The 27,860-nt window shown below is 39.4% G+C and overlaps 1 protein-coding gene and 2 long non-coding RNA genes across 7 annotated transcripts in view; 2 read left to right on the forward strand and 1 right to left on the reverse strand.

Moving 5' to 3' along the window:
- RPAP2 (RNA polymerase II associated protein 2) overlaps positions 1–27,860 on the forward strand; it is an 87,255-nt gene that overhangs the window by 55,287 nt on the left and 4,108 nt on the right. For all 5 annotated transcript variants that reach the window (XM_032247885.1, XM_032247884.1, XM_032247886.1 and 2 more), the window contains one exon: positions 27,379–27,528. In XM_032247885.1, coding sequence (XP_032103776.1) covers positions 27,379–27,528 — 150 coding nt within the window. The remainder of the gene's footprint in view (positions 1–27,378; positions 27,529–27,860) is intronic.
- LOC116529958 lies at positions 457–2,932 on the forward strand. The gene is made up of 2 exons (XR_004259759.1): positions 457–495; positions 1,528–2,932. It is a non-coding gene; the product is annotated as an uncharacterized LOC116529958 (long non-coding RNA).
- Positions 1,185–14,099, reverse strand: LOC116529957. Its single transcript, XR_004259758.1, has 3 exons — positions 14,089–14,099; positions 5,547–5,550; positions 1,185–1,276 (listed from the first exon to the last, which is right to left on the reverse strand). It is a non-coding gene; the product is annotated as an uncharacterized LOC116529957 (long non-coding RNA).

Raw genomic sequence — 27,860 nt, forward strand, 5'->3', positions numbered from 1 at the left:
GATCAAGTATCTCTATATATAGGCCCTCACAACACTAGATACTTTTTTTCTCAGCACTTATCCTGTTTTCAGTTTTATATTTAATTGTATGATTACTTGATTAATGTATGCCTGTCTCACTATACTTAAAATTTTTAGGGCCAAGCTCATCTTTATTTTTTTTTTTTCTTTTGAGACAGGGTCTCACTCTGTCACCCAGACTAAAGTGCAGTGGCACAGTCACAGCTCACTGCAGCCTTAATCTCCTGAGTTCAAGTGGTCCTCCTGCCTCAGTCTCCTGTGTAGCTGGGACCATCGGTGTGCACCACCATGCTCAGCTTTAAAAAAAAAATTTGTGTAGAGATTGGGGGGGTGGTCTCACTTTGTTGCCCAGGCTGGTCTCAAACTCCTGAACTCAAGCAATTCTCCTGCCTTGGCCTCCCAAAGTGCTGGGATTACAGGCATGAGCCACCATGCCCAGCCTATTCATCTTTAAATGTTAAAAAAACAAAACAGGTAAAACAAATACACCTATCCTTTGTTCTTTACCTCAGGCTATCATCCACTTACATACCAAACTTCTTGAAGAGCTTGTCTACTCTCAGTGATTCCAGTGCTTCTCATTAATCCTTTGCATTCTGGATCTTGCTCCCATCTTTTATAGAATTGATTTTCTCAAAGCCTCTACTAGTAACAGCCTAGTTAAACAAAGAGCAATGAGGCAATGAAATCAAAAGGGAGAGACAAATGATGAGAAACACTATAGCTCTAGAATCTACAAGGTTTAGCAGAGTTGGAGAAAGTCAAACATAATTTTAAGATATCAAGGCAGATGGCTGTGAAGATACTGGTGCCTTCTGGGAAGTCAGTAGGAAGAACTAATTGAAAGAGATGATGCATTTGGTTTTGTTTGTTTGAGATGGAGTTCTGCTCTTGTTGCCCAGGCTAGGGTGCAATGGCATGATCTCAGCTCACCGCAACCCCTGCCTCTCAGGTTCAAGCAATTCTCCTGCATCAGCCTGCCCAGTAGCTGGGTAGAGACGAGGTTTCAACATGTTGGCCAGGTTGGTCTCAAACTCCTGACCTTAGGTGATCTGTCCGCCTCAGCCTCCCAAAGTGCTGGGATTAGAAGTGTGAGCCACCGCAGCAGGCAGTGCATTTTGTTTTATACCTGTTTTGCAAGTGCTGGTACTTCCTGTTCAATTTAAGATTTAGGCAGATTATCAGTTCTGTGGCTCCCTGACAGGAGTTGAAAATGTGGACCTGGAGCTGAAGAATGGTGTTGAAAATCAGAGACCTAGATTTTGGTGTCAGCGTTGGGATGGAAGAGATGGCAGATGTAGAGGATGTTAAGTACAGAGTTAAGATGGGACAGCACTTTGTGGGACAGCTGAATCAAGGCCAAGGATGACTGAAGAATACTGAGAAAGCAGAAAAGGGGGAGGGAGGGGAAACATACTTTGAGCACCAACTGTATGCAAACAGTGTCTTAGACACTTTATTTCATTTGATACTCACAATTCAGTCTGGTCTGTGGTGGTGTTCCAGTCACCAACGGAAGAAATAGACTCTGAAAAGACACGAACTTTGCCCAAAGTCAGAGCTGGGATTCAGACTCAGACCCTATCAGACTTCAAAACGTGCACTATGCACTGCAGTGTGCCTCAGACAGGTATGTAATCAACTAGAACACTGTTAAAGAGTCCAAAGTAAGTTTAAGTTTCAAGAAAAAGGTAGTTAACTACCTTTCTGGATATGAAGTAGTTGCCCTCTGCTGAACAAGAATGAGAATAGGGACTAAGGGCTATGGTTCTGGCAGTTAGGTGGTGTGGGTAACCTTCCAGATTGCAAAAGTTGCTATAGTAGATGGTGTTGGGGCACTAGACAGAGCAAATGCCGACTATTTTCATATGGTTGGCAAAAACAGAAAGGAGAGGGGGTTTATAATCCAATATGATATGAAAAATTGTCAGAAGATTCTCAGGATAGTGGAAGTTTGAGCATTTTGGTAGCAGAGGGGAGGGAGACATTAGACAGGCAAGGCTGGAAGAACTAGAGGGTAACTGGTGAAATGTCGCCCATGAAGAGACTGGGAATGACATCAAAGGTGTATTTGCCTCTTTTTCTTTCCTAACTCCTTTTACCCACTTTCCTTTCCTATGTATCTGCCACATATTTCTCTCTGCTTGCCTTAAATGTCAGTGTTATTTGGTAACAATTTGGCCTCCTGCTCTTAATTTCAAAAGTGAACGAACCAAAGCTTATATATTTCAGCTCCCAAAAACCCGTATTATTAACTTTCATTACTGTTACATTCATTACTGTATTATTAGTTTCATTCTAGCTCTGATTGATTCTTACCCCTCTTTCTCTGCAGATCAATGATTCCTCTAGGAGAATTAATTTAGGCATTTCTGAGCTTGAGTTATACAGCCCCTATGTTTAATTATGGTGACTAAACTTTATTTTCTCATATTCATGATTTTTACCTTCCCTTGCCTTCTCACCTTCCATGACCCACATACCAGTTTTAGGAACATAAACGTAATTTACCAAAATATACGTGTGTGTGTGTGTGTGTGTGTGTGTGTGTGTGCGTGCGTGCGCGCGCACATGTAAAATTCTACTGAGAATAAGAGAATTTCTATTTATCCAATATTGTGTTTGGACAATATATAAACAGTGCTAAACCAGGAAAGATGTCTATAGTAAATGAGGTGAATCTGAAGTAGTTTTCTTACCAAAACATAATCTCCATGCAGTCAAAGGCATTGTCTGGATTACTTTGGTCTTCCTAGTGCTAAGCACTTAGTCTAGCACTTAGTAATCATTCAATTAATGTTTGTTGAGTATATCAAAATAATGAATGAATGAGAAAAACTTGGACAAATTATTGTTGATATTATGAACTTTGGCACAGATTTGGTAACACTGGTAAAATTGCATTGCACATAAAAAAAAAAATAATAGAGGCTGGGCATGGTGGCTTACACCTGTAATCCTAGCACTTTGGGAGGCCGAGGCAGGCAGATCACGAGGTCAAGAGATCGAGACCATCCTGGCCAACACGGTGAAATCCCGTCTCTACTAAAAATACAAACATTAGCTGGGCGTGGTGGCGCGTGCCTGTAGTCCCAGCTACTCGGGAGGCTGGGGCAGGAGAATTGCTTGAACCTGCGAGGCAGAGGTTGCAGTGAGCCGAGATCGCGCCACTGCACTCCAGCCTGGTGCCTGGTGGCGGAGCGAGACTCTGTCTCAAAGAAAAAACAAAAATAGTTGCTTACTATTGTGACTAAAGAAAAGACTTTCATTATAGAGACGTAATCTCTATAATGATTCACATTTTCCAGTGTGGGTACAGTCTGATAAAGATGACTAGCCTTAAAAGAATTGCTACCTTTTTTTTTTTTTTTTTTTTTTTTTTTAAGACGGGGTTTCTCTGTGTTGGTCAGGCTGGTCTTGAACTCCCGACCTCAGGTGATCCGCCTGCCTCAGCCTCCCAAAGTGCTGGGATTACAGGCGTGAGCCACCGCGCCCGGCTAAGAATTGCTGCTTTTAACCAAATCCAGCATTGCCTTTTTTCGAATATAATTTTTATAAAATCTTTAATAAAATTAACAAAAAATAAATATCATATTTAGATGTAAATATGAGATTATCTTTTAATTCATTAGTTATAAAATTAGTGAACCCTTTAACTTTTTTAAATGTTTCTCTGATTCAAAACTTTATTCCAAAAACTGATTTTATCTTCAATGGACTTAACTCTTTTCTGTGTCCTGATAAAATAGAAGATTGGGGCCGGGCGCGGCGCCTCAAGCCTGTAATCCCAGCACTTTGGGAGGCCGAGGCAGGTGGATCACGAGATCAACAGATCGAGACCATCCTGGTCAACATGGTGAAACCCCGTCTCCGCTAAAACTACAAAAAATTAGCTGGGCATGGTGGCGCGTGCCTGTAGTCCCAGCTACTCAGGAGGCTGAGGCAGGGGAATTGCTTGAACCCAGGAGGCGGAGGTTGCGGTGAGCCGAGATCGCCCATTGCACTCCAGCCTGGGTAACAAGAGCGAAACTCCATCTCCAAAAAAAAAAAAAAAAAATAGAAGATTGGGTATAGAGCAGTTAATCACCAGACAGATATCATCTCATTAGAGGTGGCACTAAGTCTTTTAGTTATTTATCTGATGCATCACAGACACAATTCTGGACAATTCTTTAAATGTTTTACATGTTGATATTTGTTTGTTGAATTGGAAGCATTTATCAAATATTAATGGGTCCTAATGGAAATTTTTTACTCCAGAGGCAAACTCTTCCTTTAACTAGTTTTACTGAATGTACTTTAAAAAATAGCCTTGCAAACTTGAATGAAAGTTATGAGGAAAAAAAATTATTCCCAGGTGTATTAAGAGTGCTTGTTAAATTCAAGATCCTGATCACCGACTATGTTTTTTTCTCTGTTGTCTTTAAACATTTCCAATCAGATTGTGTATTACAGAGACTCAACAGCTTTTAAATATTCTTCTTGCCTCTGGCTTTTCTCATTCTGATAATTCCAGTTAACAAATTAAGTCGTGTGGTTTTTGGAAGCAAAATTCAAATGCTTCCATTTTATTCCTTAACTATTTTTACAAAGTTTTAAAGCAAATTATAAAAGCCAAAATGGTGAAAAAGAGCCTGGAATTTTCTGGTTCTCACTATTGGCTGTTTGCATTGTCCCACTATTCACTTTGAATGAGTTTGGGATTTGGCTGTTGGTCATTTTAATACAGCTCAAGTATACTCCCCTTTAAAAGACAGGGGAACGTATCAAAATACACAAGGCTTAATATTGAAAATTCCACGTGCAGCAAAAACACTTCAGAAACTGCCCCAAACTGCTTGAATAACTGCAGTTTCTGTGGTGGTGAAAAGACATTACAGTAATAGAATTTCCTGGACTATTTCAATTTTACTTATTTACTGATTTTCTTTTCAGTGAGTTTTGAGGCCCCACGCTATTTATAGGTTTCTTATCACCTAGAGGTTTTTCATTGCAATGAGTGACAAATCAGCTGAATGTTCCATGAGAGTAAAGCAACTGCCAGGTTATAACTAGTATTATTCTGGTTTCAGTGCAGAGAAAAATGTTGCTCTAAAACACTGAGACACACAACTTTTACATGCTCCAAAATCAAATTCCCAAACATATAAAATTAAGTGCCACTAGCTAATTCTTTGCAGCCAAGGTTATACATTGAGATATAAGGTTATATGCTGAAAGTGGGAATAAAATCTATACTCCTTCCCCAGGAAAAGAAAAAAAATGCACATTTGAAAAAATAGAAGCCCTTTTTATAATTTGAAGGAGTATATGAACCTCTGCATCCCAAGTTAACATAAGGAAGTGGAGTTCATAAATGTAGGCTTCTCTTTTGAGGAACCTGATGATAAGGGTAGGAAAGAGATTGAACAGTAACCATTTGTTTTGGATAGAAGCAGACTTAAGCATAGGGCATGGAGAAGGAGCTAATAAAGAAAAATAATTTGAAGCTGCATGCAAGGTAGATATACATGATGGAACAGGACAGGTCTCAGAGGAGGCACAAGTAAATGTGATCATGGCACAGGCAGATGGAAAAGTGTGAATGGGAGATAAATGTTACATCTTCTGAAACAGGAAGAAAATAAATGAAGAAAAACATGGCTGCAGATACATTCATAGGCAGAAGGGAGAGATTTTTACATCATGCCTAATGACTTCATTTTTTAATGAAGTAGGGTATGAGGTTCTCTTCTAAGAGTAAAGAAGTTATGGTTGTATAAAGAGTGAAACACAATTGACCCTTGAACAACATGGGTTTATGGGTTTGAAGTGTGCAAGTCCACCTATATGTGGATATTTTTCCACCTCTGCCACATTTAAAATAGCAAGACTAACCCCACTTCTCTTCCTCCTCCTTCTCAGCTTACTCAGTGTGAAGACAAGGATAAAGACCTTTATGATGATCCACTTCCACTTAATGTGGAGTAAATATATTTTCTCTTCGTTACGATTTTCTTAATAACATTTTCTTTCCTATAGCTTACTTCATTGTAAGGATCTAACACATATCCTATGTATTATGTAATATGATAAGCATAAAACATATAAAATATGTGTTAATCGGCTGTTTTTGTTGTCTGTAAGGCTTCTGGTCAACAGTAGGCTATTTGTAGACGTTTTGAGGGTCAAAAGTTATACACAGATTTTCAGCGGCATGGGGGAGGGGGCCAGTGTCCCTAATGCCTGTGTTGCTCAGGGGTCAACTGTAATGATAATGGAGTAGTCATTGAGAGGATCCAGAAAAGGAGCTAATTCAGGGTGAGAGAAAATTGACAAGTGACATTAAGTATCCAGATGAGGCTACAGATCATGGATTTGTAGTGGTATCAACCTTCAGGGTTCCCTTCTTCCCCATGTCCCCATACCACCAGTAGTTTTCAGCCGTCTATTGTAGGTGTGGAGAAAGCAGATTGCAACATTTATCTCAGGGTGTACATTTTGCTAGGCAGAAAAGCCAAGGCAAGGATGCAAGAGGTTTGGAAGAATACTCGTGAGATATTATTTCCAAAAATCAATAAGGAAAGTAGAGTTACCTTAGAAAGAAAATTGGTCATCCTAATAATTTTTGTGTTTCTCCCCCCAAAATGGTATCTTCAGCTCTGACATCTCTGCTAAGTTGTAGACCCAATTTTTTTTTATTTTTTGCTGCACACCTTCATTTCTATATGCCTTAAATATTTCAAACTCTCAAATTTGAAATTAAGTCATTTTGCCTTTCTTTCCTATTTTTAAAATTATACTTTAAGTTCTGGAGTACATGTGCAGAATGTGCAGGTTTGTTACATCAGTACACAGGTACCAAAGTGATTTGCTGCACCCATCAACCCATCATCTACATTAGGTATTTCTCCTAATGCTATCCCTCCCCTATTCTCCCACCCCCTGACAGGCCCTGATGTGTGATGTTCCCCTCCCTGCGTCCATGTGTTCTTATTGTTCAACGCCCACTTATGAGTGAGATCATTTGGTGCTTGGTTTTCTGTTCCTGTGTCAGTTTCCTGAGAATGATGGTTTCCAGCTTCATCCATGTCCCTGCAAAGGACATAAACTCATCCTTTTTCATGGCTGCTTAGTATTTCATGGTGTATATGAGCCACCTTTTCTTTATCCAGTCTATCATTGATGGGCATTTGGGTTGGTTCCAAGTCTTTGCTATTGTGAACAGTGCTGCAATAAACATACATGTGCATGTGTCTTTATAAAAGAATGATTTAAACTCCTTTGGGTAAATACCCAGTAATGGGATTGCTGGGTCAAATGGTATTTCTAGTTCTAGATCCTTAAGGAATTGCCACACTGTATTCCATGATGGTTGAACTAATTTACATTCCCACCAACAGTGTAAAGGCATTTCTATTTCTCCACATCCTCTCCAGCATCTGTTTCCTGACTTTTTAATGATTGCCATTCTAACTGGCATGACATGGTATCTCCTTGTAGTTTTGATTTGCATTTCTCTAATGACCAGTGATGATGAGCTTTTTTTCCTGTTTGTTGGCTGCATAAATGTCTTCTTTTGAGAACTGTCTATTCATATCTTTCACCCAATTTTTGATGGGTTTTTTTTTTCTTGTAAATTTGTTTAAGTTCTTTGTAGATTCTGGATATTAGCACTTTGCCAGCTGGATAGATTGCAAAAATTTTCTTCCATTCTGTAGGTTGCCTGTTCACTCTGATGATAGTTTCTTTGCTGTGCAGAAGCTCTTTAGTTTAATTAGATTCCATTTGTCAATTTTGTCTTTTGTTGCCATTGCTTTTGGTGTTTTAGTCATGAAGTCTTTGCCAATGCTTGTGTACTGAACAGTATTGCCTAGGTTTTCTTCTAGGGTTTTTATGGTTTTAGGTCTTACATTTAAGACTTTAATCCATTTTGAGTTAATTTTTGTATAAGGTGTAAGGAAGGGATCCAGTTTCAGCTTTCTGCATATGCTAGCCAGTTTTCCCAACACCATTTATTAAATAGGGAACCCTTTCCCCGTTGTTTTTGTCAGGTTTCTCAAAGATCAGATGGTTGCAGATGTGTGGTGTTATTTCTGAGGCCTCTGTTCTGTTCCATTGCTCTATATATCTGTTTTGGTACCAGTACCATGCTGTTTTTGTTGCTGTAGTCTTATAGTATAGTTTGAAGTCGGGTAGTGTGATACCTCCAGCTTTGTTCTTTTTGCTAGGATTGTCTTGGCTATGTGGGCTTTTTTTTTTTTTTTTTTTTTGTTTCCTATTGAAATTTAAACCAGTTTTTTTCAATTTTTTGGAAAAAAGTAATGGGTGGTTTGATGGGGATAGCATTGAATCTATAAATTATTTTGGGCACTATGGCCATTTTCATGATATTGATTCTTCCTATCCATGAGCATGGAATATTTTTCCATCTGTTTGTGTCCTCTCTTATTTCCTTGAGCAGTAATTTGTAGTTCTCCTTGAAGAGGTCATTCACATCCCTTGTTTGTTGTATTCTTAGGTATTTTATTTTCTTAGTACCAATTGAGAATGGGAATTCACTCCTGATTTGACTGTTTATCTGTTATTGGTGTATAGGAATGCTTGTGATATCTGCATATTGATTTTGTACCCTGAGACTTTGCTGAAGTTGCTTATCAGCTTAAGGAGATTTTGGGCTGAAGACGATGGGGTCTTCTAAATACACAATCATGTCATCTGCAAACAGAGACCATTTGACTTCCTCTTTTCCTAATTGAATACCCTTTATTTCTTTTTCTTGCCTGATTGCCCCAGCCAAAACTTCCAATACCATGTTGCATAGGAGTGGTGAGAGAGGGCATCCTTGTCTTGTGCTGGTTTTCAAAGGGAATGCTTTCAGTTTTTGACCCATTCAGTATGATATTGGCTGTGGGTTTGTCATAAATAGCTCTTATTATTTTGAGATATGTTCCATGAATACGTAGTTTATTGAGAGTGTTTAGCATGAAGGGCTGTTGAATTTTGTCAAAGACCTTCTCTGCATCTATTGAGATAATCATGTGGTTTTTATCATTGGTTCTGTTTATGTGATGGATTATGTTTATTGATTTGCATATGTTGACCAGCCTTGCATCCCAGGGATGAAGCCGACTTGATCGTGGTGGATAAGCTTTCTGATGTCCTGCTGGATTCCGTTTGCCAAATTTTATTTTGAGGATTTTCATATCCATGTTCATCAGGGATATTGGCCTGAAATTTTCTTTTTTAGTTGTGTCTCTGCCAGGTTTTGGTATCAGGATGATGGTGGCCTCATAAAATGAGTTCGGGAGGATTCCCTCTTTTTCTATTGTTTGGAAGAGTTTCAGAAGGAATGGTACCAGCTCTTCTTTGTACCTCTGGTAGAATTAGACTGTAAATCCATCTGGTCCTGGACTTTTTTCGATTGGTAGGCTATTAATTACTGCTTCAATTGCAGAACATATTATTGGCCTATTCAGGCATTCAGCTTCTTCCTGGTTTCGTCTTGGGAGGGTCTATGTGTCCAGGAATTTATCCATTTCTTCTAGATTTACTGGTTTATTTGCATAGAGGTATTTATAATATTCTCTGATGGTAGTTTGTATTTCTGTGGGATCCATGGTGATATCTCCATTAAAATTTTTTATTGCATCTATTTGATTTTTCTCTCTTTTCTTCTTTGTTAGTCTGGCTAGCAGTGTATCTATTTTGTTCATCTTTTCAAAAAACCACTCCTGGATTGATTTTTTTGAAGGGTTTTTCATGTCTCTGTCTCCTTCCGTTTTGCTCTGATCTTAGCCATTTCTTGTCTTCTGCCAGCTTTTGAATTTGTTCACTTTTGCTTCTCTAGTTCTTTTAATTATGTTAGGGTGTTGATTTTAGATCTTTCCTGCTTTCTCTTGTGGGCATTTAGTGTTATAAATTTCCATCTACACACTGCTTTAAATGTGTCTCAGAGATTCTGGTACATTGTGTCTTTGTTCTCACTGGTTTCAAAGAACATCTTTATTTCTGCCTTCATTTCATTATTTACCCAGTAGTCATTCAGGAGCAGGTTGTTCAGTTTCCATACAGTTGTTCAGTTTTCAGTGAGTTTCTTAATCCTGAGTTCTAGTTTGTTTGCATTGTGGTCTGACAGATTATTTGTTATGATTTCCATTCTTTTGCATTGGCTGAAGAATGTTTTACTTCCAATTATGTGGTCAATTTTAGAGTAAGTGCAATGTGGTAGTGACAAGAATGTATATTCTGTGGATTTGGTGTGGAGTTCTGTAGATGTCTCTTAGGTCAGCTTGGTCCAGAGCTGAGTTCAAGTCCAGAATATCTTTGTTAATTTTCTGTCTCATTCTGTCTCATATTGACAGTGGGGTGTTACAGTCTCCCACTGTTATTGTGTGGGAGTCTTAAGTCTCTTTGTAGGTCTCTAAGAACTTGCTTTGTGAATGTGGGTGTTCTTGTATGGGGTACATATATATTTAGGTTAGCTCTTGTTGCATTGATCCCTTTTCCATTATGTAATGCCCTTCTTTGTCGGTTTAAAATCTGTTTTATCAGAGACTAGGATTGCAACCCCAGCTTTTTTTTGCTTTACATTTGCTTGGTAAATCTTCCTCCATCCCTTTATTATGAGCCTATGTATGTCTTTGTATAAGTCTCCTGAATACAAAACATCAATGGATCTTGACTCAGCAGTCTTCACAATTTGGTATGTTTTTGCAGTGGCTGGTACTGGTTGTTCCTTTCCATGTTTAGTGCTTTGTTCAGGAGCTCTTGTAAGGCAGGCCTGGTGGTGACAGAATCTCAGCATTTGCTTGTCTGTAAAGGATTTTATTTCTCCTTCACTTATGAAGCTTAGTTTGGCTGGATATGAAATTCTGGGTTGAAAATTCTTTGCTTTAAGAATGTTGAATATTGGCTCCAACTCTCTTCTGGCTTGTAGGGTTTCTGCCAAGAGATCTGCTGTGGGGTCTGATGGCCTTCCCTTTGTGGGTAATCCGACCTTTCTCTCTGGCTGCACTTAATATTTTTTCCTTCATTTCAACCTTGGCAAATCTGACAATTATGTGTCCTGGGGTTCTTCTCAAGGCATATCTTTGTGGTGTTCTCTGTATTTCCTGAATTTCAATGTTGGCCTGACTTGCTAGGTTGGGAAACTTCCTCTGGATAATATCCTCAAGAGTGTTTTCGAACTTGGATCCATTCTCCCCGTCACTTTTAGGTACACCAATCAAACATAGATTTGGTCTTTTCACATAGTCCCATATTTCTTGGAGGCTTGGTTCATTCCTTTTCATTCTTTTTTCTCTAATCTTGTCTTCACATTTTATTTCATTAAGTTGATCTGTCTCTGATATCTTTTCTTCTGCTTGATCAGTTCGGCTATTGATACTTGTGTATGCTTCACTAAGTTCTCGTGCTGTGTTTTTCAGCTCCATCAGGTCATTTATGTTCTTCTCTAAACTGGTTATTCTAGTTAGCAATTCATCTAATCTTTTTTCAAGGTTCTTGGCTTCCCTGCATTGGGTTGGAACATACTCCTTTAGCTCGGAGGGGTTTATTACCCACCTTCTGAAGCCTACTTCTGTCATTTCATCAAACTCATGCTCCACCAGTTTTGTTCCCTTGCTGGCAAGGAGTTGTGACCCTTTGGAAGAGGTGTTCTGGTTTTTGGAATTTTTAGCCTTTTTGCGCTGGTTTTTACCCATCTTTGTGAATTCATCTACGCCTGGTCTTTAATGTTGGTGACCTTCCAACGGGGTCTCTGAGTGGACATCGTTTTTGTTGATGTTGATACTATTCCTTTCTGTTTGTTAGTTTTCCTCCTAATAGGCCCCTCTGCTGTAGGTCTGCTGGAGTTTGCTGGAGAGCCACTCCAGACCCTGTTTGCCTGGGTATCACCAGCAGAGGCTGCAGAACAGCCACGATTGCTGCCTATTCCTTCCTCTGGAAGCTTCATCCCAGAGGGGCACCTATCAGATGCCAGCCAGAGCTCTCCTGTATGAGGTGTTGTTGGCTCCTCCTGGGAGGTGTCTCCCAATCAGGACACACGGGTGTCAGGGACCCATTTGAGGAGGCAATATGTCCCTTATCAGAGCTCAAACACTGTGCTGGGAGATCTGCTACTCTCTTCAGAGTTGTCAGGCAAGGACGTTTAAGTCTGCTGAAGCTGCACCCACAGCCTCCTCTTCCCCCAGGTGCTCTGTCCCAGGGAGATGGGAGTTTTATCTATAAGTCCCTGAATGGGGTTGCTGCCTTTTTTTCCAGAGATACCCTGCCCAGAGAGGAGGAAACTTGAGAGGCAGTCTGGCTGCAGCAGCCTTGCTGAACTGCAGTGGGGGCTCCACCCAGTTCGAACTTCCCGGTGGCTTTGTTTACACTGAGTGTAAAACTGCCTACTCATGCCTCAGCAATGGTGGACGCCCCTCCCTCCACCAAGCTCAAGCATCCCAGGTCAACTTCAGACTGCTGTACTGGCAGTGAGAGTTTCAAGTCATTGGATCTTAGCTTGCTTGGCTCCGTGGGGGTGGGACCTGCTGAGCCAGACAATGTGGCTCCCTGGCTTCAGCCCCGTTTCCTGGGGAGTGAACAATTCTGTCTCGTGCTCCAGACACCCCTGGAGTGTGAAAAATAAAAACCTCCTGCAGCTAGTTTCGTAACTGCCCAAATGGCCACCCAGTTTTCTGCTTGAAACCCAGGGCCCTGGTAGCATAGACACCGGAGGGAATCTCCTGGTCTGCAGGTTGCGAAGACAATGGGAAAAGTGCAGTATTTGGGCCAGAGTGCACCATTCCTCACGATACAATCCCAAATGGCTTCCCTTGACTAGGAAAGGGAGTTCCCTGACCCCTTGCTCTTCCCAGGTGAGGCGATGCCCCACCCTGCTTTGGCTCGCCCTCTGTGGACTGCACCAACTGTCCAGCCAGTCCCAATGAGACAAACCCATATTCTGCATGGATCTCACTGGGAACCGCAGACCAGAGTTGTTCCTGTTCAGCCATCTTGCCAGCCAATTACCCATTTTGCCTTTCAAATGCCTTTCTTTTGGCATTTGTGTTCTCCTAATTACCCAGATTTTGCTTCTCCTTTAATCTCTCATATCTAATCAATTGCATAGTCCTTTTAGTTGTCTTTCTCCATTCCCACTGCTACTAACCCACATCAGACCTTCATTACTTGCCTAGACTGCTGCAATTATAGCCCTCCCAAGTAGGTCTCCTTGCTGTGTCCATCCTTCCTCTAGCTTTAAAAATTATCTCACTGAAGCTTAACTTTTATCAAGACAGACATTTGTTCAGAAACCTAGTGACTTCCCCGCTCCTACCACATAATTTTACATGAAATTCAAGGCCCTTCTAAAGTGGCCCCAACTTAACTATTCACCTTATTTCTCATGTATGTCTTTACATTATGTCCACTGACTGTTTCTACCTATAAGCATCTTTAATAACACTTGACCTATGCTTGAAATTATTTTCTTTTCATATCTGTCTATTCTAGCCTTCAAGGTCCAGTTCAAATGTTACCACCTCCTTAGAAGCCTTCCTTAACACCCCACAAGTAGAAATAATGATACCTTTCTTGTATAAGCTCCCTTAAGTAAGACCTCTCATTGGGACCATCTGCTTTGCTACACATTCATATACAAATCTTTTTCTTTATTATCCAATTTCTTTCAAAAGTGTAGTTAACAAATATAACAGAACTGCACAAATTTATTCAATAGAGCTCCATATCAGTTGTTTTCAACACTGGCTATACATTAGAAATACATGGGTAGATTTTTTTTTAAAAATACTAATGGCTGAATCAAAGGTTTTGATTCATTGGTCTTGGGTGGGGCATTGGCATAAGTATATTTTTAAGTTCCCCAAGTGATTCTAATTTGTGCAGGCAGAATTGGGAACCACTGTCTTAATTCTAGCGCCCATTGGTGTACTAAGTAGAGAAGTGCTAAGTCAGTTGACTTGGCTGTATATACCAGGATTTGCTTGGTTAGAGGTACTTAGTTTTAGCTTTCTTCTAAAATTGTTAGTTAATAGTGTTGAAAAGTTCCTCTTGACTATCACAAAGGAAGGATGAATTAGAAACAGAAGAATTGTTGGTTTTCATTTGTATTTGGTTATCGCAGATTTCAAAAATTATTTGAAGAGCATATCCAAGTGGGTCTTTTAAAATTGTAAGATCTACTCAGTTCTTAAAATGAATCAGACATGTGAACTTGTGTGGTCTAGCGGTTAGAAGTGTAGACTAGTGGGAGGACTTCTGGGGTTATTTGTTCATCTTTTACTGACTTACATGTCCTTAAGAAAGTCACTTGAGCCTCAGCATTTCCTGCAATTTCACAGAAAGGTTGAAGATCAACTCGTTGGCCTCATAAAAAAATTTCTTAACAAACTTGGAAATCACTGTAGCTTCTTAGGTTAGACTGAGTTGTTGAGGTCCTTCCTGCCACAAAGGGAACAACTAGGAAAGAACTGGCATTCAGGAAAAACCAACTCTTTTGCTCCAATTTAGAAAGTTTCCCACTATCCATTTTAAAGTATCTGAATTTTTTAGCTGGATGTGGTGGTGCTTGCCTGTAGTTCCAGCTATTTGGGAGGCTGAGGCAGGAAGATTGCTTGAGCCCAGGAGTTAAAGCCTGCAGTGAGCTGTGATCACACCACTGCACCTCAGCGTGGATGACAGAGCCAGACTATGTCTCTTTAAAAAAAAAAAAAAAAAGTGTCTGAATTTTAAATTTAGCTCTGACCTCTTGGCATTTGTTTTCTTTTCAGTTATAAAACCATGTTTACTGAAAAACAGTATCAATAACAAGAGTTTAGGAAAGTACCACAAAGTAGTTACCTATGCATGTGGCCCAGTCCATGTTATTTTATGGAAAAAGAAAAACTCTTCGACAGGGTGACAAGTTCTTTCTCTATGCCGAGGTGGCTATTGTGTTACTTTGGGGAAGAAGCCAAGGGCCACAGTTTAGACAGATGTTTTCAGAGTCTCACTGATGGAGTTGAATCTTCCTTTTCCTCAATAAGAAACAAGCAAGGTAGAGAATATTAAACAAGAAATTGTAATTACTTGCATGCTAAGGAACATGTAGTATATATTGTATATTTTATCTAACATACAGATAAAATTCCCTTTGAAATTATATATCTGAATTTTTTGTCAATATCTGAGCAAGGCATTTTGCAAAATGTCTTGGGTTTGTATGGAGCCCTGCAATTTCTGAAAATAGATGACATTTTGACCCTTGTGTTACTGGTCACAGCTCTTCTTTGTTTCAGTTTTGATTGTATGGGTGTGCAAACAGAGGTATTTTGGTTTAACTATCATTTACCATTTATTTAGAAAAGGGAAAAATCTCAACTTAAGTTTTAGAAGAAGATAAAATATGGGTGACAGTTGTTGCTGCCGTGCAGGAAGAAAGTATTGGGGCTTTATAGATAAGCAAATAAACAAGATACCTTTGTGATAAAAGTTTTTACTTTTAGCACTGTTCTTAGCTAGTATGACCGTGGATAAATCCTTTACCCTCTGCAAAGCCTCAGGTACTTCAGCTCTCAAAAGGAAACTAACTGGATAGGTTGCAACTAAATCACATTTGGGGAAATTAAGTGTGATTTCCTTAAATATAACCATATAGCCTGCTAAAATAAGACTATGCTGTTAAACCTCATCTTTTAGACTCTTCACTTACCCAAGCCATCATTAATTAGTGCCTCATCTATCCCCAAAGACTTTTGCTTTTGTTTGATTGTAAGCCTTCAAAGTGTCAGGTTTAATATCCATTTGTTTTAATTGGTAAAGTGATAAACACAGTGCTTGTGCATGTAAACATTGAAAGTATGCTTGTTTGACAGAAATAGTCTTCTTACCTCCTCCTTCCTAGTCCTAACTTCTGCAGGGTGAGAGAGTGTTAAAAAAAAAAAAATTCTTTTAAGCCCAGTGTTATCTTTTAGCAGTCTTTGCATCTTCATCACTTTTATGCATGGTAATCAGCAGAACAGGTTTCCCTACGGCAGCAGAACTCTGCATGAACCCAGTAATTTCTTAAATCTGATGGGTACAGAAAAGAGTGTGGCCTTTCACTTCCTGTCCCTTCCTCCAACCCCAAACCATAGAGAACCATGCTTTCTGGTGACATTTTATTTCATAGACATTCTCACAACTCTTTCTTCTGTAAGATTATGTTGAGTATGAGGAGTGTTCCATGTCATTTTACAACAGCCTACTCATTTGATTTTGCAAATTTGGAAATAAATTATAAACACTCAGAAAAATCTCTATGAGAGAATTATTGCTTCTGCTCAGTTTTGAAGGTCAGGTTTGGGAATATCTGTGCTATATCATTTTACGCAGGTGCCTGATGTGATCTTCACACGTATCACCTAGGATTATTCAGGAAAGGATAATTCAGACTGTGGACTTACTTACAGTATGGAGTTTCCAATGGTTCAGTATGAGTGCAGTGAGCAAGACAATAGGGACCAGAATTAAGGGGAAGGCCACTTAAAAATCCAAGTTCATTACTGACTTTTATTGTACTATAGGAGATAAATAACAGAGAATTATCAGGTTAGCTCCACTTGCTTAATTAACCACAACTTTTAACTCTTTAAATATCTTTTTCTGTTGACAGGATACAAAGCGGTGACTTCCAAAATTATAGGTAACTTACTTGTGAGGCTTAGTTAAGAGTTTGTACAGCTCTAAATCCTTGGATAGAAGGTTTTAATAAAAATGCCAACTTTTAATTTAAAAAATCTCTCTCTTGATTCAGTTATCTCACCCAAACTTTGAAACTCTTCTTACTACTGTATATAATAATTCCTGTTAACCAGATGTTGTTTGATAGCTTAGTTATAACAAATGGAAGGTACTTGTCCTAACCTGACTTACGTTCTCTCCTTTTGATGTGTAGCATATGTGGAGCAGTCAGCTAAATAAAGGTCTTATCAATAAGATGCAGTTTGACACTTGGCTTTTTGTTTTTGTTATTGCGCCACTTACCATATGGTAAAGAATTAGTTAGAGAAGGATATCTGTCTTTTCAGAATTGAGGTTTGAATCAGTGGAGGTTTCATGAGCAGTTTCCTCTTATTTGTGATTTATACATTGCAAGTTTTTATTATGTAGGTTGCTTTCAAATTATATTCAACAGCAGACAGTCTGTGTTAAGCCATCTTAAGTGTCACCTTTTGAGGTTTTATTCATACTTAAAAGCACTTGAAAGAAATAACTTTAAACAGAAATCTTTTGTTTTTACTTAGAGCCAATCACATTCTCTGCTGGTTATTTTTACAGTATTTCCTGCATAAAACACATTAAATATCAGCTGTAGTATAAATTACTGTTTTTTTTATTTAAATAGAAGTTATTTGGACCCGCCAAGTTATTATGGGATTATAGGCTTTTGTTTGTTTTGTTTTAGACAAGGTCTGTCTTGCTGTGTCACCCATGTTGGTGTACAGTGACATAATCATAGCTCACTGTAAACTTGAACTCATGGGGTCAAGTTTACAAGTTGCGGGAAGCGATCCTCCCGCCTCAGCCTCCTGAGTTGCTGGGTCTACAGGGGTATACTTCCACACCCATCTAATTTTTTTATTTTTAGTAGAGATTAGATCTTGCTGTGTTGCCTAGACTGGTCTCAGGTTCCAGGATTCAAACAATCTTCCCACCTCAGCCTACCAAAGCACTGGGATTACAGGTATGAGCCACCACTCCCATCCTGGTTTTATTTATATTCTTTATTAGAAGTTGCAGGATTGGAATAGAGGCTTGAATACTTTTCGGTGAATGGGGTAGGAGTCGTTTATTAATGGAAAAAAATTAAACAGGTAAGTAATTAGAATATCATAATTTATATTGCACAGATAAAGGATTAAGGAGAAAAGAGGAGCCTGGGAAGTCAGTTTAACTAAAAAAAGAGTAGAAGTGGGTATTTGGTAAGATCTTGCAATTTGTACTTCAAAGATAACCTGAAAGTGAGCATTTTTATTTTATGATATATTTCTCTTTTTGTGAGACAGAGTCTCACTCTGTTGCCCAGGCTGGAGTGCAGTGGTGCGATCTCGGCTCACTGCAACCTCCACCTCCAGGGTTCAAGTGATCCTGTGCCTCCGCCTCCTGAGTAGCTGGGACCACAGGCACACACCACCATGCCCAGCTAATTTTTGTATTTTTAGTTGAGACAGAGTTTTGCCATGTTGGCCAGGCTTGTCTTGAACTCCTGGCCGCAAGTGGTCTGCCTGCCTCGGCCTCCCAAAGTGCTGGGATTACAGGCATGAGCCGCTGCACCCAGCCTGTTTTATATTTCTATGGGGTTGGACATGTTTTGTTTTATATTTTGAAGTACTGAATTTGGACAACATTTATATTATCGGCAGTGCATTTTAGGAAAATGATAAGCTAGAAATGAGTATAGGAAAGAACACCACTGCAAACACCAATCTCAATAAGGAGTAGTCAGATGACATCTATAAGGAAAGATTACAAGGACTTGGAAGTAACTGACAACTATTTTCAAGAATATGAAGGAATAGCTTTAAGAGCTTGTGCACCACCCCCCACCAAACACACCCACAAAAATTCCATGAAGAAGAAAATAAAATTCTGCAAGAGACATTTAGATTATACATGAGGAACAATGTCTAGAATTTAAGGTTTATTAACCACTGCAGCATGCTACACATAGAAGTGTAGAATCTCCATCTTTTGAGATCATGAAGGTAGTTAGTTTATTAGCAGTTTTGTAAGAAGAGACCAAATCACTATATTAAGAAAGGGTCTATTCTGCTTACTTTGGCAAGACTTTAAAAAAATATATTGGGGGGCGCAGGGACTTTGAGTCTCATTTAATTCTTAATAGAAGGAGATTGAAAGGGAGTATAAATCCCCAAAACAGTTGAGTCTTCATTTGGCTGATACTTGCTGCTACTATCATTTACCTAAAAATAATAAAAATATACCCCATGCAAGAAGAGTGATAGCCAGAATTACACAGAAATAAAGACCCACAGATAACAAGCACTGGTGAAGATATCTGGAAAACGGAACCCTTGCACATTGTCAGTGGGAATGTAACTTAGTACAGCCATTATGGAGAACAATGTGGAGGTTCCTCAAAAAATTAAATAGTCCGGGCGTGTGGCTCACACCTGTAATCCCAGCACTTTGGGAGGCTGAGGCAGGTAGATCACAAGGTCAGGAGTTTGAGACCAGTCTGGCCAACCTGGTGAAACCCTATCTCTACTAAAAATACAAAAATTAGCCAGGTATGGTAGTGCACATCTGTAATCCCAGCTACTTGGGAGGCTTAGACAGGAGAATCACTTGAACCTGGGAGGCAGAGGTTGCAGTGAGACAAGATTGTACCATTGCACTCCAGCCTGGGTAATAGAGTGACACTCTGTCTCAAAAAGAAAAAACAGACCTACGATATAATCTAGCAATCCCACTAAAGAGTGGGTGGGCGGATAGGTAGGTAGATAAGTAAAATAGTTGGATAGATAACATAAGATAGATCCACAGGAAATGAAATCAGTATGTCAAAGAGACATCTGCACTCCCATTTTCATTGCAGCATTATTCAAAACAGTCAAGATACAGATTCAGCCTAAGAGTCCATCAATAGATAAATGAATAAAGAAAATATTGTGTGTGTGTGTGTGTGTGTGTGTGTGTGTGTGTGTGTGTGTGTGTATAAACAATGGAGTATATTTAGCTTTAAAAAGAAAGAAATCCTATTATCTGTGACAACATGGGTGAATCTATCTGGAGGCCGTTAGGTTAAGTGAAATAAGCCAGGCACAAATACAAACACTGCACAATCTCATTTACATGTGGAATCTAAAAAAAACTTGGGCCAGGCGCAACGTCTCATGCCTGTAATCCCAACACTTTGGGAGGCTGAGATAGGAGGATCATTTGAGGCCAGGAGAGTGAGGCTGCAGTGAGCTCTGATTGCACCACTGCACTCCAGCCTGAGTGACAGATTGAGACCCTGTCTAAAAAAAAAAAAAAAAAAAAAAAAACCAGAAAACAAAAAGAAGTATCTGACACCTAGAACATTGTGTGCTAACATTATGGCTGGTATAAAGAAAGCAATAAATATTAGCCATTATTATCATCATCATCAAAATAGTAGATTTAAGTGTTCTCACCATATAAAAATAAGTATGTGAGGTAATGCATATGTTAATTGGCTTGATGTAGTCATTCCAGTGTACACATATTTCAAAACATCATGTTGTACACCATAAATATATGCAATTTTTATTTGTCAATTAAAAAAAATAACTTTATTAGTTGGGTTGTTCCTAAATTGTTCCTAAATTGCTTCTTCCCCTTGGCCAAATAAATACATATCATTTAGAATGAAAAGAATTTCCTCTCCTTTCATATTTCACCTATAAGGCTTAATTAAGTACTTTTGTTCCTAAGGAAGGGACCAAGCAACCATTCCAGGCCCAGCCTCTTGCTCCACAGTTTCCTTTGCAGTTCTACAAGTGAATTAAAGCTGACGCCTAAGCCTGCTCAGTGATTAGCCAGTCTGAGTGCTTACCAGACAACACTGAATTCCAAGACAAATGGAAGTGAGGAAGACAATTTCAGTAGCAAGTGGTAGGTCATGATTTAATGCCTGATGAATTTAAAGCTCATCTCACACCTCACTGATTGATGTTCTGAAATATTCTGGCAGGAAAATGCAGAATGTGACCAGGGATGGGGCGGGGGTAAAGAAAATATTTCATCCATTCTTTCTTCTAAAAATAAAAGGAGGGGAGCCCAGCACAGTGGCATATACCTGTAATCCCAGTCACTCAGGAGGATGAGGTAGGAGGATTGCTTGAGGCCAAGAATTCAAGACCAGCCTGGGCAACACAGCAAGACACTAAAAGATTTTTTTTAAGTAGTCGGGTATGGTGGCACATGCCTGTAGTCCCAGCTATTAATATGTTGAAGGCTGAGGCAGGAGGATTGCTTGAGCCCAAGAGTTCAAGGCTGCAGTGAGCAATGATCGTACCACTGCACTACAGCCTGAGTGACAAACAAGGTCTCATCTCAATCAATCAAATGAGAGGAGGAAAATTTTATGAAGGAGAAAAACATTTCAGTAATCACAATAAATAAGTGCCCTCATAAACTAGTAATTATTGATGATCTACAGTGTAACAGGCATGAAGGATACAGTGAACAAGATAGAAGTCATTGCCCTCATGACATTTACATTCTTTTGGATGGAGATAAACAAGCAAACAAATAGATGATTATTAAGGATAATGGAGAAAAATAAAGCGAAGAAAGGAAGTAAAGAGATGAGACTGAGGATGGATTTCAGAGGGAAAAGTGACATTAAACAAAACTGAAACATGAAGGATCCTACCATGCAGAGAACTAGGGCAGGGGAATATCCCCAAGCAAGCCTCTAAAGCGGGGACAAATTTAACCTCAGCACAAAGTTGAGACATGGTTTGCCAGTATGGTTGGAATGGAGTGAGCCAGGGAAAATACTCTCTCCACCTAGAAACTTTTATGAGATAGTTTTGGTTTCTAAGCATCCTCCATCCATAAGTGGTCCAATATTCAAGAGATCATTCATAGACTAGCCCCTAAATATCCTAGAGCTAAATGGTTCCTTTAGATTTCTCATCTCCTGTTGTAATTGCTCTAATCATCAGAGCTATAGTATGTAAAGCATTTTATTAATAACTGAGTTATTCATTTTAAATTAAAACTGTACATAAAGTACAGGGGTTGGCAAACTTTTGTAGAGGATTAGATTGTAAATGTTTGTCTTTGCTGGCACTACAGTTGCAGTTACTTGATTCTGCTGTTGTAGCATGAAAGCAACCATGGAATGTGTAAATAAATGGGTATGGCTGTATTTGAAATAAGTAGCAAGCCCAATTTGGCCTGTGGACCATAGGTTTTCCATGGACCTATTCTAGTACATTGAGAAGCCAACAAGAGAGATTAAAGAATCAAGGGTAGGAGGAGAACCATGACTAAGAGGAGAATTCTAGGAAGGGAGGAAGTGATCAGGGACATCCAATACTGCAATCAATTAGGAGGAGAACACAGAAGAATCTTTCAGAAGTGGATGTTAGGAGGCCACTATCGCTCATGAAAAGAACAGTTCCAGTATTAAGTCTGTTCATTTTTCTTTGGGTCTGGTTCTGTGCACATATAGGGACTGCATTGCTTGGTGCTTTGTGGTTTACAAAGTCCTCTTCCATAGTCACTACTAACAAAAGCACACTCTGAATAGAACCTCATCTCCAAGCTCAGTGGTTGGACCTCTACATCAGATAGGTCTTCCAACTCCACTTAGTCCAATGATACCTATCATTAGGGAAGTATATGTCCTAAAAAGAATCCCAATAGTTAGTAGCATCTTTGGCAATAGCTACAGCCAACACGTATAGTTGATCAAAACCATAGTAAGCAGATAAAATGTTATGATGTTGCTTCTGATTCATCTGTGCAAGGAGACACAGAGCCTCTTGCTACAGAGATAACGTGGAATTCAGAAAATGCCCAGTAAGCAGCCAGAATGGAAAAGTGTGCAGGTAGTTAATTGCTATTAAGTAATAAAACATATTAAAGTTGATGGGTGAGAGGGGGTGAGGGACAAAAAACTACACATTGGATACAGTGTATACTGCTTGGGTGACAGGTGCACCAGAATCTCAGAAATCACCTCTAAGGATCTTATTTATGTAACCAAAAACCACCTGCTCTCCCCCAAAAATATGAAATAAAATTTAATAAATAAATTAAAATGGCTGGGCATGGTGGCTCACACCTGTAATCCCAGTACCTTTGGAGGCTGAGGCAGGCAGCTCACCTGAGGTTGAGTGCTCAAGACCAGCCTGACCAACATGGAGAAATCCCATCTCTACTAAAAATACAAAATTGCTGGGCGTGGTGGCACATGCCTGTAAATCCCATCTACTCAGGAGGCTGAGACAGGAGAATTGCTTGAACCCAGGAGGCAGAGGTTGTGATGAACCAAGATGGCGCCATTGCACTCCAGCCTGGGCAACAAGAGTGAAACTCCATTTCAAAAAAAAAAAAAAAAAAAAGGATATCCTGGCTCCAGATGTCTGAAGATTGCTATCTATCTGTTTGATGACTTACTGTAGAAATCTCTAGGCCCCAAGTTGACATTGTTGTCTCTACCAGACACCAGACTTTGTGTCATTTCTCTATCAGCACTTCCTTCTGCCTCACACCTACTTGCATTTTTCTATTTGTAGTCTTCTAGTTCTCTAAATCAACTTTAAATCATTCTGTTCCTTCTGCATGTTCATTGAGGGCTCAGTACGCATAAGTCAGGCAAGTGAAGATTATAGTGCCCTATAGCCTACAAAGAATGAAAGCTAGCATATTAGCTAAGAGTTTGGGCTTTTTGAGATAAATTGTTTAGGTTCAAAGCCCCAACCTGCTACTATCTTTGTGACCCTGGGGAAGATACTTTTGTTTTTATGCTTTTATTTCCCTGTCTGTTAAATGGAGGTGATAACTATATTCCTTAGGATCTCTGTAGAGTTAAAGGAGATAATTTATGTTTAGAACATGGTACATGGTAAATACTCATAGGAAACACATGATAAATGTTAGTTAAATATAACTAATATTATAATAGATAAAAGAGCTCTTCCTCTACAGTATCCCATTTGAATTTTATAATAATCTTTTAAGCTACTTTAGTATTATTAGCCCCATTTTATAGATAGACCCTAAGGCTTTGAGGTACAACTTGCCCCAAGTCATACAAGCATTCCTGGCAGGGCTAGTATTAGAATTTGGTTGTGTACATAGTTCCTCTAGGGCTTGTGGTTAGACTGGGGAGGGGGAATAGGTTTTATCTCAAGAGCCAGCCCTACACAGTTGAAATGGTTGTTCAGAGTCCTGTTTTGAGAATTGTCAAAGCAGATCCAAGCTCATTAAGAATGCCTGATTGATGAGCAGTATTTGCCATGAGCTCAGGAACATGTAGTGGGATTATGTCATTGCTTTCCTTTTTTGTTTGTTTCCTCCTAAAGTTTCTTGTTAATCCAGGGTTTTCTATATAAACAAAAATTTTAGTAACTTTTGGTTTTAGTAATTTATAGAATCATTTTAGCCTTGTAAGTTCTTTAGAGAAGTGTTATTCCTAAAATAATTTGTAACTAAGGCAGCTGATAGAGGGGCAGCTCTTAAAAGCTATTTCTCTGTAATAACTCCTCACATAATTGCTATTCTCATATAGGCACACAGATTGAGAAATCTGGTAGTCACCATTTATTTCTAATTTTAGATTTAAGTTTGGACATTTGGGTTAAGTACTAATGAAACTTTGAGAAGGAATTGAGAAAACCTTATTTTCACATATGAGCCAAATACTAATTTCCTTGAAAGTCAGAGAAGTTTTTTTTGGATTTGTCAAATAAGTACCACTGCATTTATTTATTTATGAGACAGAGTCTCATTCTGTCTCCCAGGCTGGAGTGCAGCGGCATGATCTCTGCTCACTGCAACCTCCCCTCCTGGGTTCAAGCAATTCTCCTGCCTCAGCCTCCCAAGTAGCTGGGATTACAGGTGCCCACCTCCATGCTGGGCTAATTTTATTTTATTTTTTTATTTTTAGTAGATGAGGTTTCACCATGTTGGCCAGGCTAGTTTTGAACTCCTTACCTCAAATAATCTGCCCTCCTCAGCCTCCCAAAGTACTAGGATTACAGGCATGAGCCATCCTGCCTGGCCAGTACCACTTTAAATATACATAAAAGCTGGGTTTCTATGGAGTTGGCATATTTGATCTACCTGACTTGGACTTCTTGGTTTTATTTTAGCCAGTGTTATCCCATCCCTTATTCTTGGTGTTATTATGGGGAAGCAGCAACTTATATTTTAAATGTTGACATCACTTAAGTATGGGAAAAGCTAGAGTTAGCTTCTCGGTTCCACCTTCTCTGCAGGAAAATGCCTTAGAAAAAAGCTGGCCACAACTCTAAGTTTGCCTGTATACCTAGCTTGGGCTTGTCCTTGTAATAAAGGGTAGTCCTATTTCCTGGTATGAACTACCTTTTGGGAATATGTGCAGACAGAGCTCATGAAGTCTGAGAACTTGGTACTCCATCCCCTACCTGTAAAGAAATACAGGAGAGATTGAAAAAAAAAAAAAAAGCACAATAGCAGCTTTCCCCATTAGAATTCTATGGATTTTATTGGACTATTGGAGTCATCTCATCTCCAGTTCTTGCTAATATACTTTAGGGATATAGAGAATTTCCCACCTCCTCTGGAAGTCCTGGCCATCTTTGGACAATTCTGACAAATTTTCCCTTTTACTTCTACTTTCCGTATAGGATGGCTAAGCAAGGAAGAAAATCTGCCTCTCAGAAAACACCTATAATTCCACACTGACTACTGTGGAACTGATCTGCTCTGATTTCTTGAGCTTTATTGATTTAAATTGGAGAGTTATTTTATTTTGATTTAATATGCCTAGGCAAATAACCAAAATTAAATAAATATCTGAAAGAGCGTTGTGAGAAGTGCAAAACTACTTGGAGAGAAAAGAATTTTCTCCCAAAAAGCTTTCTAGGAATGTAACTTGTAAGAACTCTGGCCGGGCGCGGTGGCTCAAGCCTGTAATCCCAGCACTTTGGGAGGCCGAGGCGGGTGGATCACGAGGTCGAGAGATCGAGACCATCCTGGTCAACACGGTGAAACCCCGTCTCTACTAAAAATACAAAACATTAGCTGGGCATGGTGGTGTGTGCCTGTAATCCCAGCTACTCAGGAGGCTGAGGCAGGAGAATTGCCTGAACCCAGGAGGCGGAGGTTGCGGTGAGCCGAGATCGCGCCATTGCACTCCAGCCTGGGTAACAAGAGTGAAACTCCGTCTCAAAAAAAAAAAAGAACTCTGAAACACATACTCTCTAGAGAAAAAAAAGTATTTATGAGAAGGGTCTTTAATCTTTGTAATTAGAGTAGATATTGCTCAGTTTTTAAAAATCATGTACTGATCACATTTCAGTGTAAATGACTTTTAAAATTCCATTATGCAGTCAATCTTGTAGGATTATTTACTACAAATGGTTAGAGAAAAAAAGCATATTGTTTCTTTTTTTAAAAAAAAAGATGGGGTTTCACCATGTTGGCCACGATGGTCTCGATCTCTTGACCTTGTGATCCGCCCACCTTGGCCTCCCAAAGTGCTGGGATTACAGGGGTGAGCCACCGCACCCGGCTATTGTTTCTCACAAAATTGGTATGTAGTGCCTTATGAGAAGTATTTCATTATTTAGTGTTTTAAAAAGAAAAATGTTGGCCAGGCTTGGTGGCTCACACCTGTAATCCCAGCACTTTGGGAGGCCAAGACAGATACATTGCTTGAGGTCAAGAATTCAAGACCAGCCTGGCCAACATGGTAAAACCCTGTCTCTACTAAAAATACAAAAATTAGCCAGGCATGGTGGCACGCACCTGTAGTCCCAGCTACTCAGACTCAGAAGGCTGAGGCAGAAGACTTGCTTGAACCTAGGAGGTTGCAATGAGCCGAGATTGCATAACTGCATTCCAGCATGGGAGATGGAGCAAGACTCCATCTCTAATAAATAAATAAATTAATAATAAACATAAATAATTTAAAAATACAAAAAAAAAAAAAAGGTTAGGTGGGTATAGTGGCTCACACCTGTAATCCTACCACTTTGAAAGGCTGAGGCAGGTGGATCACTTGAGGCCAGGAGTTCGAGACCAGCCTGGCCAACATGGTGAAACCCCATCTCTACCAAAAAAACAAAAATTAGCCGGGCGTGGTGGTAAGCACCTGTAATCCCAACTACTCAGAAGGCTGAGGGAGGGGAATTGCTTGAACCTAAGAGCCAGAAGTTGCAGTGAGCCAAGATTGTGTCACTGCACTCCAGCATGGACAACAGAATCGAGACTCTGCCTCAAAAAAAAAAAAAAGATTCAATTCAAAAGGTAATCTTGTTTGTTTATTATCCTTTTAGGTGATGTAATCCAAATATCTAATATAAGTATGTTTTTAAAGCAATTCTCAACTCTAAACTCCTCTCCATAACCTTCCTTTCCCAAATGGAAAAAGTTCATTTTCTGAGCAGAATTTTAGTTGTTTCTGCTCACATGAAGAAAAACAAACATGTTATAGATTTAGGCTTTTATACTTCTTTCATACTTAACGTTTGATCTTTCAGTCTTTTCCCAAGACTTCTCTTCTGCCTTTGTTAGTAAAGCCTTCTCTCTGGGAGTTTTGTTAAATCAGAGACCTTATTATCCTCATAAAATCTTCTCTGCCATGTTGAAGATGGGAGTCCCTTTATCATTTCATGCATATGCATTTAGTATTTTTGGTTGTTTCAGACTGACCCCAATTCTTGGCATTCAGAAACATTCTCAGGAAGGTATAGTGTTTACACGGTTTCTAGACACCCTGCTTGAAGAGTTACAGCTAAAGAATGAAGACCTTGAAAGTTTAACCATCATATTTAGAACCAGCTGTTTACCAAAGTGGTAAGTTGGATTTTGTTTTAGTTTGGTTTTTAGTCTTCATTTGTTGCCTATGTGGATTTTTTTTTTTTAATTGGAAATTGTAAAAACCAACTACAGGCCTCAAGATGCCCTCAGTTTGCTAAGGAAATACATGATATTCCTTAGTTTTCAGCTGCCTCAGTCACTTCCTATTCTTCTTCTTTTGTGCCCATATCTGTTGCTATTCGTCTCTTGTAGGCTACTGTTTTTTGCAGTTGAGAAAACACCACATTATCAGTTTCATACTCAAGTGTAGGCCATCCCACATGTCCCATCTGATAAGTTTCTTCCCAGGAAGTAGCAGTTTACTTCAG

This window comes from Sapajus apella, unplaced genomic scaffold, assembly GCF_009761245.1.
Source record: "Sapajus apella isolate SASKATOON/1434 unplaced genomic scaffold, GSC_monkey_1.0 scaffold64, whole genome shotgun sequence".
Lineage (NCBI taxonomy): Eukaryota > Metazoa > Chordata > Mammalia > Primates > Cebidae > Sapajus > Sapajus apella.